Raw genomic sequence first — 19,918 nt, 5'->3', positions numbered from 1 at the left:
TCACATATAGGAAAAGCAAAAAAGAAAGGGGCAAATCTGCACCTTGGTAAAACCATGCACTGAGGATGGGGCAGATTTAGGATGCGCAGAGTGGGTTAGTGTTTACATTGCAGTGTAAAATAAAGCTGCCCAGCATTTGTGGGCTACATGCAATATCAGCCAGTATTTACTGTGCATGCAAAAAAATTATTTTCACCACTTGAATTTGTCCAGGTGCAAATTTGCTCCTTTGTTTTCCTTTTGCTTCCCTCCCTGCTCTGAATCCGCCCCATTATGCATTCCCTCTAACTGGCTATGACCAGCAAAAATATCCCAGTTCTTTTGTGTCTTGCCAACGGCACTGAACATTTGTGTCCAAATATCTCATTGGTGCTATTAGTTTCCCATCCATCAGTTACTGTATTTGTGCTACCGAATTGGACCATTGCAAGTTTTCACATTCCCTCCATAATCTCCCCTCCCCCCCCCCCCCCCCCTCCCTCCCCACCATGGGCCCAGTGTAAATGCTCTTTGGCATTTTTAGGAATAGACTAAGTACTATGTAACAGTGCATGTACTGTAGTAATGTTAATATTTAAGATTCCCAAGTAAAATAATTTCCACAGATAAGAAAGCTGAATGAAAAATGGCAGCCACAACACTCCACAAATTTATTTAACTTTTGCTTTCATTTTAACAGTCTGTGAGGTATCTTTTGTGTCTCACATTACTGGCAGTGAGCACCACAAGATTTTGCATATCACATTTCTCCCCCATTGTGGAAATTGCAGAACTATACCGTCTTGGCTGGGTGTTTGCCCAAAGCCATAGAACTTAAGCTAAAAGTGACAGTCACCGCACCAGGGACTTCAGGACCGGGGTGCTTTCTTCCTGACAGTCTGTATCTGAATGAAAAAGCCTTCCCTCCGTATGTCCTATGAGATATAACTGCAATCCAAACATCCCCCCCTTCCCCAAGACTGGACGCTGTCACAGAGAACGCAGATGATTTCTACTAAGAACGAATAGTTCTATTACTCATCATTAGTGAGGCTGCCTGAAAGTGTGCAGGCCGGGGACATTCCAATAGATTCCTCTGAGAGTCTGTACATTCTAGGGGGGGCATTAAACTGTCCTAGGTACCTATAGAAAGGTGCCAGCCTATTGCGGATTCCACACAGTTGCTTGTAGCACAGTTTTCATAAGTGGTGTATCCTGTGTAACATCTCTGGGTACATTTACACCACTGGTGTTTTGGAGAAGTCACCAGCAAATGCTGCCCATTATCCCAAGTTGTGAAATTATTTTTTATTACTGTAATGTTACAAAAAAAAGGATTGTAAACGTCTTTATATACAACATAAATAATGATCCAGTGAATAACCCATGTCAAGCGAAAAAAAAGGAAAGAGAAGTATGACGCTATAGGTCATACATAGCCTGCGGCTGGTGGATCACGTCAGAAATTACATTTAATAATTACCAGGGTGTGCCGATTTAAATCATCTTGAGTTAAATCACGATTTAAAAAAATAAAATAAAAACTCAATGTGTTAAAATGAACCACATTCAAATACCCTTATACCAACACTAGTCAAGGCCCAAGCAAAAGCAACCCGGTTTAATGACCTCTTGTTTGACCACAATGTTGTGTCACCAGTGGCGCTGATAAGATTGGTGGAGAATGCACACTGGTTCAGAAACTGTAGCTGGTAATGACAATATAATGGTAGCAGTAGGGCAATTGCCAACAGCTGCAGCATCAGCAGAAAGAATCATTTCCAAATTTGGTTTGGTGAAGTCAAAACTGAAAAACAGCTAAAGGTACTGACAAAGCTGCAGAACTTCTGTTTCTTTATAAGGCGTTCAATAAACCTAATGTGTGAGATTATTCAGATTTACAAATCAGGCAACTGCCAACTATTGTAACTTGTAACATCATTAATGTTTCTTTCCTTTTGCAGTTTGCGTGTAGTTTGCGGTAGAGATGAGCGGGTTCGGATTTACTCTGTTCTTTACGACAGAATTATCGCCATTTCTTATTTTCTAGATTTTTCTTATTGGCTAACCAAAACACGTGACGTCCGATAGCCAATAAGGAAATTCGGGTAAATCCGAGTAAAACCGAACCCGCTCATCTCTAGTTTGCGGGGTATCTGGTCTCTACGTTGACCACACTATGGTCGACAGTCATTAGGTTGACATGGTTTCTAGGTCGACATGACAAAAGATTGACATGAGGTTTTCACAATTATTTTTCCTTTTTTTTTCCTTTTTCATACTTTACGACCCACGTGGACTACAATCGGGAACTAAACCTGTGCCAAGCGAGGCACTGTGCCCGAAGCATGACGAGCGAAGTGAGCCATGTGAGGGGACATGGTGCACTTATTGGGGTTCCCGGTCACTCTACGAAGAATACATCAATTTAAAAAAAAAACTCATGTCGCCCTTTTGTCATGTCGACCTAATGATTGTGTCGACCTATTTTAGATGTGGTCGACCGAGTGACAGTCGAACGAAGTGTGGTCGACCCTATGAACCTCACCCAGTTTGCGGTGCCATGCCATGATCCATGGTGACACTCTCAAGTCATTTGAATTAAATTTATCAAAGTTACAGTATTTTAACAGATCTTTGTATTATTGTGCTGACTTGGTTTATTTGTTTACTTGATCATTTTTTCAAAAATCCAATTTAAATGGAAAAAAAACTCCAAAAAACTATTTGTATAGAAAAAAATGATTTAAAGAACAAAAATAATCTTTTTATTTTATTTTTTAAAAATCATGATTTTTCACACCCTGATAATTACTGAGAACTGCAAGTTACTAGTGTGGTCAGAGAACAAAAAATGGCAACACTGAAGTCCAACTCTCATAGGCTGGGAGAGGGTGATGAGGGCAATCCTTTGGAAACTGTGGGGCAGATTTATTAAAGCTGGTGAAGTGATAAAGTGGAAGGTGATAAAGCACCAGCCAATCAGCTCCTAGGGCCTAATTCAGACCTGATCGTAGCAGCAAATTTGTTAGCAGATGGGCAAAATCATGGGCCTAATTCAGAGTTGATTGGCTACGATCAGTTACTCAGACATGCGGGGGGACGCCACGCAGCTGCCGCGGCCCGTCCCCCGCACGGTCCGGGCACGCCTGCATTGCCCTGACCACGCCCCTAAAAGTGCCACCGGCCCGAACCCTCCCGCCCAGCAATCAGGCAGAGGCAATCGCAGGGCTGAGATGGCCGTCGGCTGTCTGTCATGTGCCGGTGCACTGCGGCGACGGCGCATACGCAGTTCAGACCTGATCGGCTGCTGTGCGAAAACTGCCTCCCCCTGCAGTGCACATGCTTTTGCCCATCTGCTAACAAATTTGCTGCTACGATAAGGTCTGAATTAGGCCCCTAACTTCCATGTTTCAGGCTGCGTTTGAAAAAATGACAGGAGCTGATTGGTTGGTGCATTATCACCTTCCACTTTATCACTTCACCAGGCTTAATAAATCTGCCCCTGTGTTTGTACCAATGTTTACCTAACCGGGGATCTCTGACAAAGTGCCTAAACTGTGAATAAGTACATTAGCTCTTATATACCCGTATAACACAAGGCCTGACACAGACTAAAAACAGAAGGGTGAAAAAGAGGAGCCAATCCACATATTCCACCGGATAAAAGAAAATTGAGAACAAGTCCCAGTTCAATATGATTACAAAATTATTTTAAATAAGCATTTAAATACATAATGAAAAGTAGATGATTACGGTAATAGGTTTAGGGAAAGGCTTTGGTGATCTAGATGTGATCGTGTAAACTTTGACCTCAGGAGAGACAGAAAAGCACTTGTTCCCATGTATACTATGTGTCAGAATTGCACGGCACCCGAAGAGATGTTAAACATGGAAGGGTCAAACGTTTGCCCCCTGAATGGAGATCCTTCTGCATCCCATCCTTTCTTCAGCATATCATGGACTTTCTGTAATGGACAAGAGAACACTAGTTAGAGAAGGAGCCTTATTGTGTGACACGGAGAAACAGGACAAGACCTGGAATGATGTGGACAGGGCAGGATGGGGGTCAGTATACAAAGAGTTATTATGGGAGCAAAGGGCAGCTGTGTGTGGGGATAGTATAAGGAATGTATAGTACTCACTATACAATTATCGTGCCAATTTGCCAATAATTGGGACATTTATCGTATAGTGCAGCGAGCGAATGGTAGCTTGCAGCCGCATTACGGGTTGCACTGGCGCTCCCGGCACTTCCGTTACACCCCTGGCAACAATCATTACACCCATGACAACGAGCATTACACCCCTGGCAACAAACATTACACCCATGACAACGAGCATTACACCCCTGGCAACAAACATTACACCCATGACAACGAGCATTACACCCATGGCAACAAACATTACACCCATGACAACGAGCATTACACTCCTGGCAACAAACATTACCCCCATGGCAAGAAGACCCCTGGCAACAAACATTACACCCCTGGCAACGAACATTACACTGCTGGCAACTAGACCCTGGCAACAAGCATGACACCCAGAGCATTACACCCCTGGAAACAAGCATGACACCCAGAGCAGGAAACCCCTGGCAATGATCATGAAACCCCAGGCAATGAACGTGGAACCTCTGACAACGAGCATGAAACCCCTGACAACAACCATGAGACCACTGACAATGAGCAGGTAATATATAAGTAATTAGAAGCCTTACTGTGGGGCATAATGTGTAATGGAACAAGAAATGCAGGTATGGAGTGGTGCAACCAGGGCGCCCTCTTTCTGTGGTATTTGTGTGAAGACCAAAGCAATGATCCCCTTTAACCAATTAAATGGTGAACTTAATTGAAATATGTTGGTATGAATTCCAATAAGTATCACATAAAAACGTATAATTTAATACAATGAAAATTCACATACATAAAAATAAAAGCATACCATATAGGTAAGCTAGGAGCCGCAGGTGTAATAGGCGGCAGGGTGGTCAAAAGGTACACCCTGCTCAGGCTCCCAAGCTTACTGATGGGTTGTGAACCCCTGTATTGGTGTTGGTAAAAATTCAAAACAGCTCAGGTAACAATTCAAATAATGTTGGAAAGCATACCGGAGAGGTAGCTGAGGAGCCGCAGGTGTTATGATAAGCAGGGTGGTCCAGACTTCACCCTGCTCTGGCTCCCAAGCTAACCACAAGGTAGATGTCCAAAAGATGAAAGGTTCGAGTTCCTAATGGATCCAGATATCCAACGCGTTTCGAGATATCCAATCTCTTCCTCAGGGCTTGATGGTGTTACATGTCTCAGAGATGGCTTTTAAAGATGGTGGGAGGGTGGTTCCGGGTCGTAGGTCACTGAAGCCGGAAATGATCCCAAAAGCTCCTTTGGCAAAGTCTGAATCCTGAATTATGGTGTGTTATTGTGCCAGTGCTCTTATGGTGAGCATAAGGTGCAAAATTAGTAATTAATAGATGAATACTAAAAAAATGAGATGAGAAACGTCCAGCCGGGCGACTGGAAGTGACCCGGACCGGAAGTTAAAAACCGGAAGTGACATCACGGCGTGACAGGCTAATTTAATAGCATGCAGAACCTAAAATAGGTTTAGTAAAGGTAGTGGTGGACTTAAGTTTGTATGGTGGGAATAAACACATGCTGGCAGTGGTCATGGTGATCGCGATGTGCAGCCGAACGCGCCGCTGCGATACCGGAAGTGACACGGCGGTTTGCGTTCCACCGACCGGAAGTGACGCGGTTGTTTGCGTGTCACCGACGGGAAGTGGTGGAGAGAGCAGCTTGGATGGCGGCTGTGAGCTCCAAGGATGTTTATAACAATACAGTGGAAGAATATGGGTGATTAATAGATGGAGATTGTTTAAAGAGGAGTGAAAATGTATTTAAACACCTAAAGGTTAGAATGATGGTGGTTATTAGTACCATAGTAGGTGGGTGTTAAGTTAGGTGCACATGACTCCCCCCGCAATATTATGATCCATAATAATGATATAAAAAAGATATATAAAGTCCGTGTCTGTTAGACACATAAAGTGCATAAATAATAAGTTGTCTCGTCTGAATAAAAAGTCGTCTGAAAGAAGTCATGTCGTCTCCAGAGTTGTCCGTAGTTTGTCTTCATTTCAATTGATGCTCCACAGGTCCCCGTGATAAAGAAAAATAAGGAAAATAAAAATGAGTTAGGCAATACCATATGCGGTATCTGGTTGAAGTACATGTTGACTGATGAACTAATATAAGAACCACTTAAGTTCAAAGTCTTTGTTCAGACCTTTGGGACATAGGGACTGAAGTTTGTAAATCAATTTCATTTCCGCCTTTGCAAGATTTTTTTCTGTGTTTCTGTCGCGCCAGGTGGATTTTATGTGCTGTAGTCCCAAAAATTTCCTTATAGATGTGTATGAACAATTGTGTTCAGATTTAAAATGTTCCGACAGATTGTGTGTCAGGAGACCTTTTTTTATGTTGCGCAGATGTTCACCAAGTCGTGTTTTCAATGCTCTCGATGTGCGTCCAATGTATACCTTCCCACAGGTACATTCCACTAAATATACAACGTTGCTGGTGTGGCAAGTAATGAAATCCTTGATTTTGAAGTTAGTGCCATTAACGGTGATTTCTGTGTATTTTGATGTATCGGTTTTAATGAGTTGGCAAGGGAGACAGAGTCCGCACCTGTGAAAACCACTTGTTCTAACGGGATTATTGTTTTGGGGTAGTGCCTAACTCATTTTTATTTTCCTTATTTTTCCTTATTTTTCTTTATCACGGGGACCTGTGGAGCATCAATTGAAATGAAGACACACTACGGACAACTCTGGAAGACGACATGACTTCTTTCAGACGACTTTTTATTCAGACGAGACAACTTATTATTTATGCACTTTATGTGTCTAACAGACACGGACTTTATATATCTTTTTTATATCATTATTATGGATCATAATATTGCGGGGGGAGTCATGTGCACCTAACTTAACACCCACCTACTATGGTACTAATAACCACCATCATTCTAACCTTTAGGTGTTTAAATACATTTTCACTCCTCTTTAAACAATCTCCATCTATTAATCACCCATATTCTTCCACTGTATTGTTATAAACATCCTTGGAGCTCACAGCCGCCGTCCAAGCTGCTCTCTCCACCACTTCCCGTCGGTGACACGCAAACAACCGCGTCACTTCCGGTCGGTGGAACGCAAACCGCCGCGTCACTTCCGGTATCGCAGCGGCGCGTTCGGCTGCACATCGCGATCACCATGACCACTGCCAGCATGTGTTTATTCCCACCATACAAACTTAAGTCCACCACTACCTTTACTAAACCTATTTTAGGTTCTGCATGCTATTAAATTAGCCTGTCACGCCGCGATGTCACTTCCGGTTTTTAACTTCCGGTCCGGGTCACTTCCTGTCGCCCGGCTGGACGTTTCTCATCTCATTTTTTTAGTATTCATCTATTAATTACTAATTTTGCACCTTATGCTCACCATAAGAGCACTGGCACAATAACACACCATAATTCAGGATTCAGACTTTGCCAAAGGAGCTTTTGGGATCATTTCCGGCTTCAGTGACCTACGACCCAGAACCACTCTCCCACCATCTTTAAAAGCCATCTCTGAGACATGTAACACCATCAAGCCCTGAGGAAGAGATTGGATATCTCGAAACGCGTTGGATATCTGGATCCATTAGGAACTCGAACCTTTCATCTTTTGGACATCTACCTTGTGGTTAGCTTGGGAGCCAGAGCAGGGTGAAGTCTGGACCACCCTGCTTATCATAACACCTGCGGCTCCTCAGCTACCTCTCCGGTATGCTTTCCAACATTATTTGAATTGTTACCTGAGCTGTTTTGAATATTTACCAACATCAATACAGGGGTTCACAACCCATCAGTAAGCTTAGGAGCCTGAGCAGGGTGTACCTTTTGACCACCCTGCCGCCTATTACACCTGCGGCTCCTAGCTTACCTATATGGTATGCTTTTATTTTTATGTATGTGAATTTTCATTGTATTAAATTGATACTTATTGGAATTCATACCAACATATTTCAATTAAGTTCACCATTTAATTGGTTGAAGGGGATCATTGCTTTGGTCTTCACACAAATACCACAGAAAGAGGGCGCCCTGGTTGCACCACTCCATACCTGCATTTCTTGTTCCATTTTTGGGGGAAGAGGAAAACCCCAGAGGTGTACCCTAGGCTGCCCACTGTTCTTTCCAGCGCCCAATAAGATTTCTCGCACCCTCTTAGCATAATGTGTAATGGGCATTACAGTGTGTGGCATAATGTATCATGGGCACGGCAGTGTTTGGCATAATTTAGCAAGGGCATTGCAGTAGGTGGCATAATGTGTCGCAGGCATTATGGGGTGTGGCAATGTATCATGGCATTGCTGTGTGTGGCATAATGTGTCATGGGCATTACGGTGCTAGTAATAATGTGTCAGCGGCATGATGTGTCACGGGCATTACGGTGTCTGGAATTTTGTGTCAGGGGCATTGCGGTGTGGCATAATGTCTCATGGGCATTACTGTGTGTGGAATAATGTGTCAGGGGTATTGCGGTGTGTGGCATAATGTGTCACAGGGATTGCGGTGTGTGTAATAGTGTGTCTAGGACATTGCGGTGTGTGGAATAATGTGTAACGAGCATTATGGTGTGTGGCATATTGTGTAAGAGGCATTACGGTGTGTGGTATGTGTCACGGGCATAACTATAAGGAGGAAAAATGACAAATTATTTAAGGGGCACGAATCAGATTATTTATTTTTTCCTGTAGTGGCCAATGTGTGGGTATAAGGTAGTCATTTTCTGCAATGCCACGCCCTTTGCAGTAAGGCAATACCCTCTTAATTCTTTACTTTTCATATGACAATGGGAAACTTTTTTGGCAGGGGGGGTGCAAAAATAGGATTTTAATTACCTACCGGTAAATCCTTTTCTCATAGTCTGTAGAGGATGCTGGGGTCCACATTAGTACCATGGGGTATAGACAGGTCCACTAGGAGCCACTGGCACTTTAACAGTTTGAGTGTGTGGGCTGGCTACTCCCTCTATGCCCCTCCTACCAGACTCAGTCTAGAAACTTTTCCCGAGGAGACGGACAACTTCGAGAGAAGGATTTTACACAGATAGTGGCGAGATTCACACCAGCTCACACACAAGGCAAACCAAGCTAACTAGATTGAAACATCAGCAACGGCTGAACAAGTATTACTTACCAAGTAACAAAACAGTACTTAACCAAGAACTAAGCAGAACTGAACGAAGTAACAACTGCAGAATAACGAAGCGCTGGGCTGGCGCCCAGCATCCTCTACAGACTACGAGAAAAGGATTTACCGGTAGGTAATTAAAATCCTATTTTCTCTTACGTCCTAGAGAATGCTGGGGTCCACATTAGTACCATGGGGATGTACCATAGCTCCCAGAACGGGAGGGAGAGAGCGGAGGCTCCTGCAGAACCGACTGACCAAACTTAAGGTCCTCAGATGCCAAAGTATCGAACTTGTAGAACTTAGCGAACGTGTTCGACCCTGACCAGTAGCCGCTCGGCAAAGCCGAGACACCCCGGGCAGCCGCCCAGGAAGAACCCACCTTACGAGTAGAGTGGGCCTTAAAAGACGTAGGACACGACAATCCTGCCGTAGAATATGCATGCTGGATAGTGAACCTGATCCAGCGAGAGATCGTCTGCTTAGAAGCAGGACACCCAAGTTTCTTGGGATCATACAGGACAAACAGAGTCCGATTTTCTGTGACGAGCAGTCCTTTTCAAATAGATTTTCAGAGCCCTTACAACATCCAAGGACTTTGATGAAAATTGAGGAGTCAGTAGCAACTGGCACCACAATAGGTTGGTTAATATGAAATGCCGACACAATCTTTGGAAGGAACTGCTGACGTGTCCGGAGCTCAGCTCTATCTTCATGGAAGATCAAGTAGGGGCTCTTACAAGATAAAGCTCCCAACTCCGACACACGTCTAGCAGAAGCTAAGGCCAACAAAGTGACAGCCTTCCACATGAGAAACTTGACCTCAACCTCCAGTAGAGGCTCGAACCAATCCGACTGGAGGAACTGTAACACCACGTTAAGATCCGAGGGCGCCATAGGTGGCACAAAGGGAGGCTGGATGTGCAGAACCCCTTTCAGAAAAGTCTGAACCTCAGGGAGAGAAGCCAACTGTTTCTGGAAGAAATTGGATAGGGCCGAAATCTGGACCTTTACGGATCCCAACCTCAGGCCCATATCCACACCTGCTTGCAGGAAGAGGAGAAACCGTCCCAGTTGAAACTCCACCGTAGGAAACTTCTTGGATTCACACCAAGATACATATTTTTTTCCAAATACGATGGTAATGTTTAGATGTTACCCCTTGTAAACGTTGGTTTACTTACAGAACTAAAAGCAACACTTTAAAAAGACCTTCAATACACTTTAAATGGAGCCGCTGCAGCCGCTGAAATCAATCCTTAGCCTACGTACTTTTTTTTTACACCATTAGCGTACAGAGCCCCGTACAGTGTACGTACTTTGCGTACAAACGCCGTGCTGGCCGTACAAAATACACGCAGTGCGTACACACCCAAAGATACACCGTGAGCACTTAGCAGCTGCACGTGTGACTGAAATACACTTACAACCTTAGCAGGGAAAGGAGACACGACACCAGATTGTACTTAAAATGCCGGGTTCCGACACACCAACATATAATTACTGAAAAGGGGATTACAATAACAATACAATACAATAGAATAATGGCTACAGTCAATGGTACATACGTGTTTGGTTTCGCCTGCGCTTCCCAGTCTGGTCCTCAGTCATCAAGGTAGATGAACTTCAGAGTCTGTGTCTGACCTGGCATGCAGCTGTCTCTTTTATACAATAGTCCAAAACCTAACACAATGGATACTGTAATCTCTGTATCCATTGGACACAGGGATGGTCATTACAGTACAGGAGAGGTCATAGGTTGGTTTGAATAGGTGGGCGATGTCTGTTCCAGGTGCACTTGCAGGTAGTCTCCTTTGGGTTCCCGCCGCATACCAAATGTACAGTAAATACAGTTAATATTTATATTCTGCTCCTGCGCATAACTATGCGCAGGAGCGTGCGATCTTCTGCAAACCAACACCGGAATATTTCCCTTAATATACCCTACAGCTGGATACCAAACACCACCTTATAACCTAGTTCTGTCCCCTCCTATCCTGTAAAGGTGAATCCCTTTGTTCTGATACAATTTAAACTATTGTAACTTGCTGGTGTGGTGCAGGGAGACTATGTGTACATTGTGCACTATTTGGATTAATTATGTAATGTGTTTTATGGCTTTTCTATGCGATCACAAACTACCGTAATTACCCATACCACGCGCTAATACGCAGGACCGCGGGAGCGACCATACGCAGATTGCAAATATGTGCACGCACGGCAGAACAAGTACGCGCACGGAGGCCATCTGTGTGTAGTTTGTACGTGATGTGTGTACTGCAATATTTTTCGACTTCGACACCCTTTCCTAGCCTGTATCAGGGTAGGAATAACCTTGTTCGGAATGCCCTACCGAGCTAATATCTGGCGTTCAACCTCCATGCCATCAAATGTAGCCGTGGTAAGTCTTGATAAGCGAACAGCCCCTGCTGCAGCAGGTCCTCCCAAAGAGGAAGAGGCCTCGGCTCTTCTAGCAGTAGATCCAGAAGATCCGCGTACCAAGCCCTTCTTGGCCTGTCTGGAGCAATGAGGATTGCCTGAACTCGTTCTCCTTATGAGTTTTAGAACTCTTGGAATGATTGGAAGTGGAGGAAACACGTACACCGACTGGAACACCCACGGAGTCACTAGCGCTTCCACCGCCACGGCTTGCGGGTCCCTCAACCTGGAACAATACCGCCGAAGCTTCTCGTTGAGTTGAGAGGCCATCATGTCTATTTGAGGTACACCCCAAAGATCTGTTACCTCTGTGAACACCTCCGGATGGAGTCCTCACTCTCCTGTATGGAGATCGTGTCTGTCGAGGAAGTCCGCATCCCAGTTGTCTACTCCCGGAATGAAGATTGCGGACATCGCCAATGCGTGTTTTTCTACCCAGAGGATGATTCTTGTAACATCTGACATTGCAGCTCTGCTCTTCGTTCCGCACTGTCAGTTTATGTAAGCCACCGTCGTTACATTGTCTGACTGCACCTGAATGGCTCAATCTCACAGAAGATGGGCCGCTTCGAGAAGACCGTTGTAGACGGATCATAGTTTCAGAATGTTTATGGAAGGTTGGATTCCAGGCTTGACCACCTTCCTTGGAAAGTTACCCCCTGAGTGGCTGCGCCCCAGCGACTCGCATCCGTGGTTAGAAGGATCCAGTCCTGAATCCCGAACCTGCGGCTCTCCAGAAGGTGAGGTAGTTGTTGCCACCAGAAGAGTGAAATCCTGGCTTTCGGCGACAGACGTATTCTCTGGCGCATGTGTAGATGAGATCCCAACCACTTGTCCAGGAGAACCAGTTGGAAGGGCCGAACATGAAACCTTCCGTACTGTAGAGCCTCTAAAGAGGCCACCATCTTCCCCAGAAGGCGAATGCACTAATGAACCGAAACATGGGCTGGCTTCAGGACATCCCGGACCATTGTTTGTATCACCAATGCTTTCTCCTCCGAGAGAAACGCCCTTGGCACTTCTGTGTCGAGGATCATTCCCAGAAAAGACAACCTCCTGGTCGCCTACAAATGTGATTTTGGAAGGTTCAGGAACAATCGTGTTCCCTGAGGTGAGTCGTGAGAATGGGCTGCAACAACTTCTCCCTGGACGATGCCTTTATCAGCAGATCGTCCAGATATGGGATTATGTTCACCCCCTTGGTGAACACCCTCGGTGCTGTGTAGAGGCCGAATGGCAGAGCCTGAAATTGATAGTAACTGTCCAACAGTGCAAATCTGAGATAAGCCTGGTGCGTCAGCCAAATCGGAATGTGGAGGTACGCATCCTTGATATCCAGGGATACCAGAAATTCTCCCTCCTCCAGACCTGAAATCACTGCTCTGAGAGACTCCATTTTGAATTTGAACACCCTCAGGTAAGGGTTCAATGATTTCAAATTCAAAATTGGTCTGACCGAACCATCTGGTTTCAGTACCACTAAAAGGTTTGAATAATAACCCTTGTTTTGCAAATGAGGTGGAACTGGGACAATGACCTGTGACTTTTCCAATCTTAGGATGGCTTCCTGTAGGATAGCCCTGTCTGTCAGCAAAGCTGGCAAGCCTGATTTGAAGAATCGGTGAGGTGGGAGTTCTTGAAACTTCTGTCTGTACCCCCTGGGATCCAGGCCGGACGACACCCAGACGTGTCTGAAACGTCTGAGTCTCGCGCCCACCAGCCCGTCCTCCAGGCTTTGAGGTCCACCGTCATGCTGAAGATTTTGAGGAACCAGAAGCAGGTCTCTGTTCCTGGGAGCCTGCGGGTGCAGGCTTGTTGGATTTTGCCCGACCACCTCTAAAGAAAGTGGTAGGAGGCTTGGACATTTTTACCATAGCGGTCCGAAAGGACTGCTGAACAGCTGAAGAAAATGGATTCTTCGTAGGAGGCGTAGCTGAGGGAAGAAAAGGTGACTTACCCACGGTTGCCGTGGAAATCCACGCATCCAACGCTTCCCCAAATAGAGCCTGACCTGTGTAGGGTAGGTTCTCCACACTTCTCCTGGATTCCGCGTCTGCAGACCATTGGCGTAGCCAGAGTCCCCTGCGGGCAGAGACCGGCATGGAAGATATCCGTGCAGTCAGCGTTGCCAGGGCCTTCATGGATTCCACCATGAACCACGCAGAATCCTGTATGTTACGTAAAAACAATTCAATGTCACTTCTAACCATTGTATCCAAATCCACTAGTAATGTGCCGGACCACTTTACCTTGGCTTTAGAAATCCATGCACAGGCAATAGTGGGTCTTAACGCCACTCCTGAAGCAGTGTAAATGGATTTGAGCGTAGTGTCAATTTTACGATCAGTCGGTTCTTTGAACGCGGTAGATCCAGGGACAGGTAAAACCACCTTTTTAGACAGTCTGGAGACAGATGCGTCCACAATCGGTGGGTTAACCCATTTTTTCCTATCTTCCTCAGGGAAGTGAAAAGCAATCGGAACCCTTTTTGGGATCTGGAATTTTTTTTCCGGGTTTTCCCAGGATTTTTCAAATATAGCGTTTAATTCTTTAGACGCAGGGAAGGTTAGCGAGGATATCTTATTGTCAGTGAAGTAAGCCTCCTCAACCTGCTCAGGTGGTGTGTCATTAATATTTAACACATTTCTAATGGCCTCAATCATGAGCTGCACCCCCTTAGCAAGGGATGCCGCCCACCCTCAGCACCTCCCCATCATCGTCTGCAGTATCAGAATCGGTATCCGTGTCATCTTGCATGATTTGGGCAAGTGCCCGTTTCAGTGGGAACATGCTAGGAGATTTTGCAGGAATAGGGACAGAGCCTGACCTATTTGCCATAGACTTCTTCAACACCTGAGTTTCAGTCTCAGTATTAGCTTTAACAATGGGAATCTGAGACAAAGCATTACAATCCTGTGTACATGGAATGGATCCCTCCTGAGAGGAAACATCTTCTGCAGCATATGACACAGAGTCCCTAGACATGGCTATGTGAGATAGTAAACACCTACACACACGCACACACAGGGAAATGCCAGACACAGTTTTACCCCCAAGCATGCCAGAGACAGAGAGATTGGAGCCAACCCACACACAGCGCTTTTTTTTAGGTAGAACTAATAACACTACCAGCGCTGTCTGTGTGCCTTACACAGCCCCCCCCCCCCCCCCCCCCCCCCATCCCCTTCTACAACCCCCTGGTACCGTACAAGGCAGCTGGAGTTGATTTGAAGGGACAGCTCTCCCCCGTCAACGCTTCTGCAGGCAGAAAATTGGTGCTGAACGCTGCTGGGTCCGCTCTGAGAAGATCAGCACCCTCTCATGGCGCTGTCTTCCCACTCTTCTGAAGATTATACTGGCCTGAGGAAAAGTGCTGGCAGCGATCCTGGGACCCTGACAGGCTTGGAGGTCTGTGTAGGGTGCAGGCGCTGACTCAGGGCGCCCCTCACTGCGCCGCACTATGTACCGCTGAGCCCCGGAGCGCAGTTAGTAGTGCGCTCCATACCCTGTTGCCGCCATCTTCACACCGGCTCCCGCTTGCCAGGGGGGCTGGTGACTAACTTGCCACTGATCTTCTGGCTCTGTAAGGGGGTGGCGGCATGCTGCTGGGGTGAGCAATCCCCTGTGGCGGGGAACGTTCGATCCCCTCAGGAACTAGTGGCTCAGAACCCACAGGGCGGACACTACTCCCCCCCTTAGTCCCACGAAGCAGGGAGGCTGTTGCCAGCAGCCTCCCTGTAAAATAATAAACTCTAAAAATAACTTTTACTAGAGAAACTCTGGAGAGCTCCCCTAGCTGTGACCGGCTCCTCCGGGCACATTTTCTAAACTGAGTCTGGTAGGAGGGGCATAGAGGGAGGAGCCAGCCCACACTCTCAAACTCTTAAAGTGCCAGTGGCTCCTAGTGGACCCGTCTATACCCCATGGTACTAATGTGGACCCCAGCATCCTCTAGGACGTAAGAGAAATTTACAGCTACGCCACTGCCGAGTCTGGTCTTAACACTAAGAGTCCCAGCAACCATTCAAGTACAGCATTTTTCAAAAACTTTAATAGCTCTTTAGGAGGTATTATTTTTCTTGAGTAGCTCATACACACGATCATTTCTGCGTTTCGCTGATAAATTGGGAAAATCTTGACCACAAACACAAACGACTGATTTTCCGCTCTATCGTTCCAAAGCAAAAATCTCGGACACAATCTCCTAATATCGAGCAGTGTGTGTGCATTCTCAATAATCTGCCCACATTTCCTATGTTTTCCTGTCACTATGTCATCCTCCTTGTGGGCAGACATATGCAATTGCAGTGTGATGTGGCAGAAAATTGGTAACTAAATATATAGGGAAAGCCGTCTATATGTGGTAAAAATGGAAGTGAATTACATCTGTGTGTGGTCAGTATAAGGTAAAGCCGTCTACGTGGTAATAATGGAAGTGAGCCACAGCTGTGTGTGGTCAGTATAAGGTAAAGACGTCTATGTGGTATTAATGGCAGTGAATCACAGCTGTGTGTGGTCAGTATAAGGGAAAAAAAGTCTGTGGTAATAATGGAAGTGAATCACAGCTGTGTGTGGTCAGTATAAGGGAAAGTCGTCTATGTGGTATTAATGGAAGTGAATCACAGCTTCTGTAGTCAGTATAAGGGAAAAAAGTCTGTGGTAATAATGGAAGTGAATCACAGCTGCGTGTTGTCAGTATAAGGAAAAGAAGTCTACATGGTAATAATGGAAGTGAATCACAGCTTGTGTGGTCAGTATAAGGGAAAGAAGTCTATATGGTAATAATGGAAGTGCATCACAGCTGTGAGTGGTCAGTATAAGGGAAAGATGTCTATGTGGTAAAATGGAAGTGAATCAAAGCTGTGGGTGGTCAGTATAAGGGAAAGACGTCTACGTGGTAATAATGGAAATTAACCACAGCTGTGAGTGGTCAGTATAAGGGAAAGAAGTCTACGTGGTAAAATGGAAGTGAACCACAGCTGTGTGTGGTCAGTATAAGGGAAAAATGTATATGTGGTGAAATGGAAGTGAACCACAGCTGTGTGTGGTCAGTATAAGAGAAAAATGTATACGTGGTAAAATGGAAGTGAACCACAGCTGTGTGTGGTCAGTATAAGAGACAAATGTATATGTGGTGAAATGGAAGTGAACCACAGCTGTGTGTGGTCAGTATAAGAGACAAATGTATATGTGGTAAAATGGAAGTGAACCAAAGCTGTGGGTGGTCAGTATAAGGGAAAGACGTCTACGTGGTAATAATGGAAATTAACCACAGCTGTGAGTGGTCAGTATAAGGGAAAGAAGTCTACGTGGTGAAATGGAAGTGAATCACAGCTGCGTGTTGTCAGTATAAGGGAAAGAAGTCTATGTGGTATTAATGGAAGTGAATCACAGCTGTGAGTGGTCAGTATAAGGGAAAGAGGTCTATGTGGTAAAATGGAAGTGAACCACAGCTGTGTGTGGTCAGTATAAGAGACAAATGTATATGTGGTAAAATGGAAGTGAACCACAGCTGTGTGTGGTCAGTATAAGGGAAAGACATCTACATGGTAATAATGGAAGTGAATCACAGCTGTGTGTGGTCAGTATAAGGGAAATATGTCTATGTGTTAATTATGGAAGTGAATTACAGCTGTGTGTCGCCAACACACAGAAGTCTATATTGGTATGTTGTCAGTGGCCAGATCACATATGACTACAACATACCATTTCGTGACTCTGTGGTTTCCCCTGTATCTTCTGGTGGTAGTCAAATGTGAGACGGTCTAGCACAGCATGTTCCTCTTCATCCACTGTAGCCATGCTGCGCTCTTTATTGATTTTATCAATGTCTATTTTTTCCTCACCCTCCAGGACTGCATTCCACCAGTATTCCCCACATTTACTGAGATTGATCTATGGAAGAAGAACACTGCTGAACAGTATATCTTTCAAAGAGTAATTCAAAGCTTGGCTGTTCAGCTGTTGTAGCACTACAAATCCCAGCATGCTGGATAATTCCACAACACCTGAAGAACTATAGGCATGCAAAGTCTGATCCATAATGATAGGAAAAGTCATTTTACACTGATAACGCTCAATATTTGACAAATACAGTCAGGTCCGTAAATATTGGGACATTGACACAATTCTCGTATTTTGGGCTCTCTACACCACCACAATGGATTTGAAATTAAACAAACAAGATGTGCTTTAACTGCAGACTTTCTGCTTTAATTTGAGGGTATTTACATCCAAATCAGGTGAACGGTGTAGGAATTACAACGGTTTATATATGTGCCTCCCACTTTTTAAGGGACCAAAAGTAATGGGACAAACTAAACAATCCTAAATCAAACTAACTTTTTAATACTTTGTTGAAAATCCTTTGCAGTCAATTACAGCCTGAAGTCTGGAAGGCACAGATATCACCAGACGCTAGGTTTCATCCCTGGTGGTGATGCTCTGCCAGGCCTCTACGGCAATGTCTTCAGTTCCTGCTTGTTCTTGGAACATTTTCCCTTCAGTTTTGTCTTCATCAAGTGAAATGCATGCTCAATCAGATTCAGGTCAGGTGATTGACTTGGCCATTGCATAACATTTCACTTATTTGCCTTAAAAAACTTTTTGGCTGCTTTCGCAGTATGCTTCGGGTCATTGTCCATCTGCACTGTGAAGCGCCGTCCAATGAGTTCTGAAGCATGACTGAATATGAGCAGATAATATTGCCCGAAACACTTCAGAATTCATCCTGCTGCTTTTGTCAGCAGTCACATTATCAAAAAATACAAGGGAACCAGTTCCATTGGCAGCCATACATGCCCACGCCATGACACTACCACCACCATGCTTCACTGATGAGGTGGTATGTTTTGGATCATGAGCAGTTCCTTTCCTTCTCCATACTCTTCTCTTCCCATCACTCTGGTGCAAGTTGATCTTTGTCTCATCTGTCCATAGAATCTTGTTCCAGAACTGTAAAGGCTTTTTTAGATGTTGTTTGGCAAACTCTAATCTGGACTTCCTGTTTTTGTGGCACACCAATGGTTTACATCTTGTGGTGAACCCTCTATATTTCACTCTTCTGAAGTCTTTTCTTGATTGTTGACTTTGACACATATACACCTACCTCCTGGAGAGTGTTCTTGATCTGGGCAACTGTTGTGAAGGGGTTTTTCTTCACCAAGGAAATAATTCTTCTGTCATCCACCATAGTTGTTTTCCGTGGTCATCCGGGTCTTTTGGTGTTGCTGAACTCTCCGGTGCGTTCTTTCTTTTTAAGAATGTTCCACACAGTTGATTTTGCCACACCTAATGTTTTTGCTATCTCTCTGATGGGTTTGTTTTGATTTTTCAGCCTAATGATGGCTTGCTTCACTGATAGTGGCAGCTCTTTGGATCTCATATTGAGAGTAGACAGCAAACAGATTCCAAATGCAAATGTCACACCTGGAATCTACTCCAGACCTTTTACCTGCTTAATTGATAATGAAATAACGAGGGAATAGCCCACTCCTATCCATGAAATAGCTTTTGAGTCGACTGACCCATTACTTTTGGTCCTTAAAAAGTGGGAGGCACATATAGAAACCGTTGTAATTCCTACACCGTTCACCTGATTTGGATGTAAATACCCTCAAATTAAAGTGGAAAGTCTGCAGTTAAAGCACATATTGTTTGTTTCATTTCAAATCCATTGTGGTGGTGTATAGAGCCCAAAATATGTGAATTATGTCGATGTCCTAATATTTATGGACCTGACTGTACATCATCACAAGGGATCATTCAGTATTAAAGTGATCCAGTTTTTTTATTGTAAAATGCAGGAGTAATTTAAAAATTACAGATGAAATACAAAATGTCAAAATGAAAGCAGCTACTAACATCATTGATATATATGCAAGTAGAAGTTTTCAAAATGTTGGCCACTGTAACTGCGAGGTGTCTGGAGAGAGGTTGGCTGCAGTGTCCTGCTGGAGGATTACTGACCGGAACTCTGGTGTGTGTATAGGAAAAGATCTGTCCACAATCACACCTATCTAAATAGTCTCTGGACAGACGAGTTGGAAAGCTTTCACATATACAGTGGTGCTTGAAAGTTTGTGAACCAGTCAGAGTTTTCTATATTTCTCTAAAATCCATAAGGGATATTGGGGGAATCTAGTACGATGGGTATAGACAGGGTCCAAAGGAGCCGGTGCACTTTAAATTTCTTCAACTGGGTGTGCTGGCTCCTCCCCTCTATGACCCCTCCCACAGGCAGTTTAGAAAA

At 44.7% G+C, this 19,918-nt stretch overlaps 1 protein-coding gene across 2 annotated transcripts in view; it reads right to left on the bottom strand.

Moving 5' to 3' along the window:
- Window positions 1-615: 615 nt before the first annotated feature.
- Window positions 616-19,918, bottom strand: part of NUDCD3 (NudC domain containing 3) — a 104,387-nt gene continuing 85,084 nt past the window's right edge. For both annotated transcript variants that reach the window (XM_063931927.1, XM_063931926.1), the window contains exons 6-7: window positions 17,374-17,562; window positions 616-3,947 (exon numbers count right to left, since the gene is read on the bottom strand). In XM_063931927.1, the coding sequence (XP_063787997.1) occupies window positions 3,837-3,947; window positions 17,374-17,562 (300 nt within the window). In that variant the 3' untranslated portion in view covers window positions 616-3,836. The remainder of the gene's footprint in view (window positions 3,948-17,373; window positions 17,563-19,918) is intronic.

Source organism: Pseudophryne corroboree, chromosome 6 (genome assembly GCF_028390025.1).
Source record: "Pseudophryne corroboree isolate aPseCor3 chromosome 6, aPseCor3.hap2, whole genome shotgun sequence".
Lineage (NCBI taxonomy): Eukaryota > Metazoa > Chordata > Amphibia > Anura > Myobatrachidae > Pseudophryne > Pseudophryne corroboree.
Note: the sequence above shows the minus strand (reverse complement) of the source record. Positions and strands in the feature narration are given on the sequence as shown.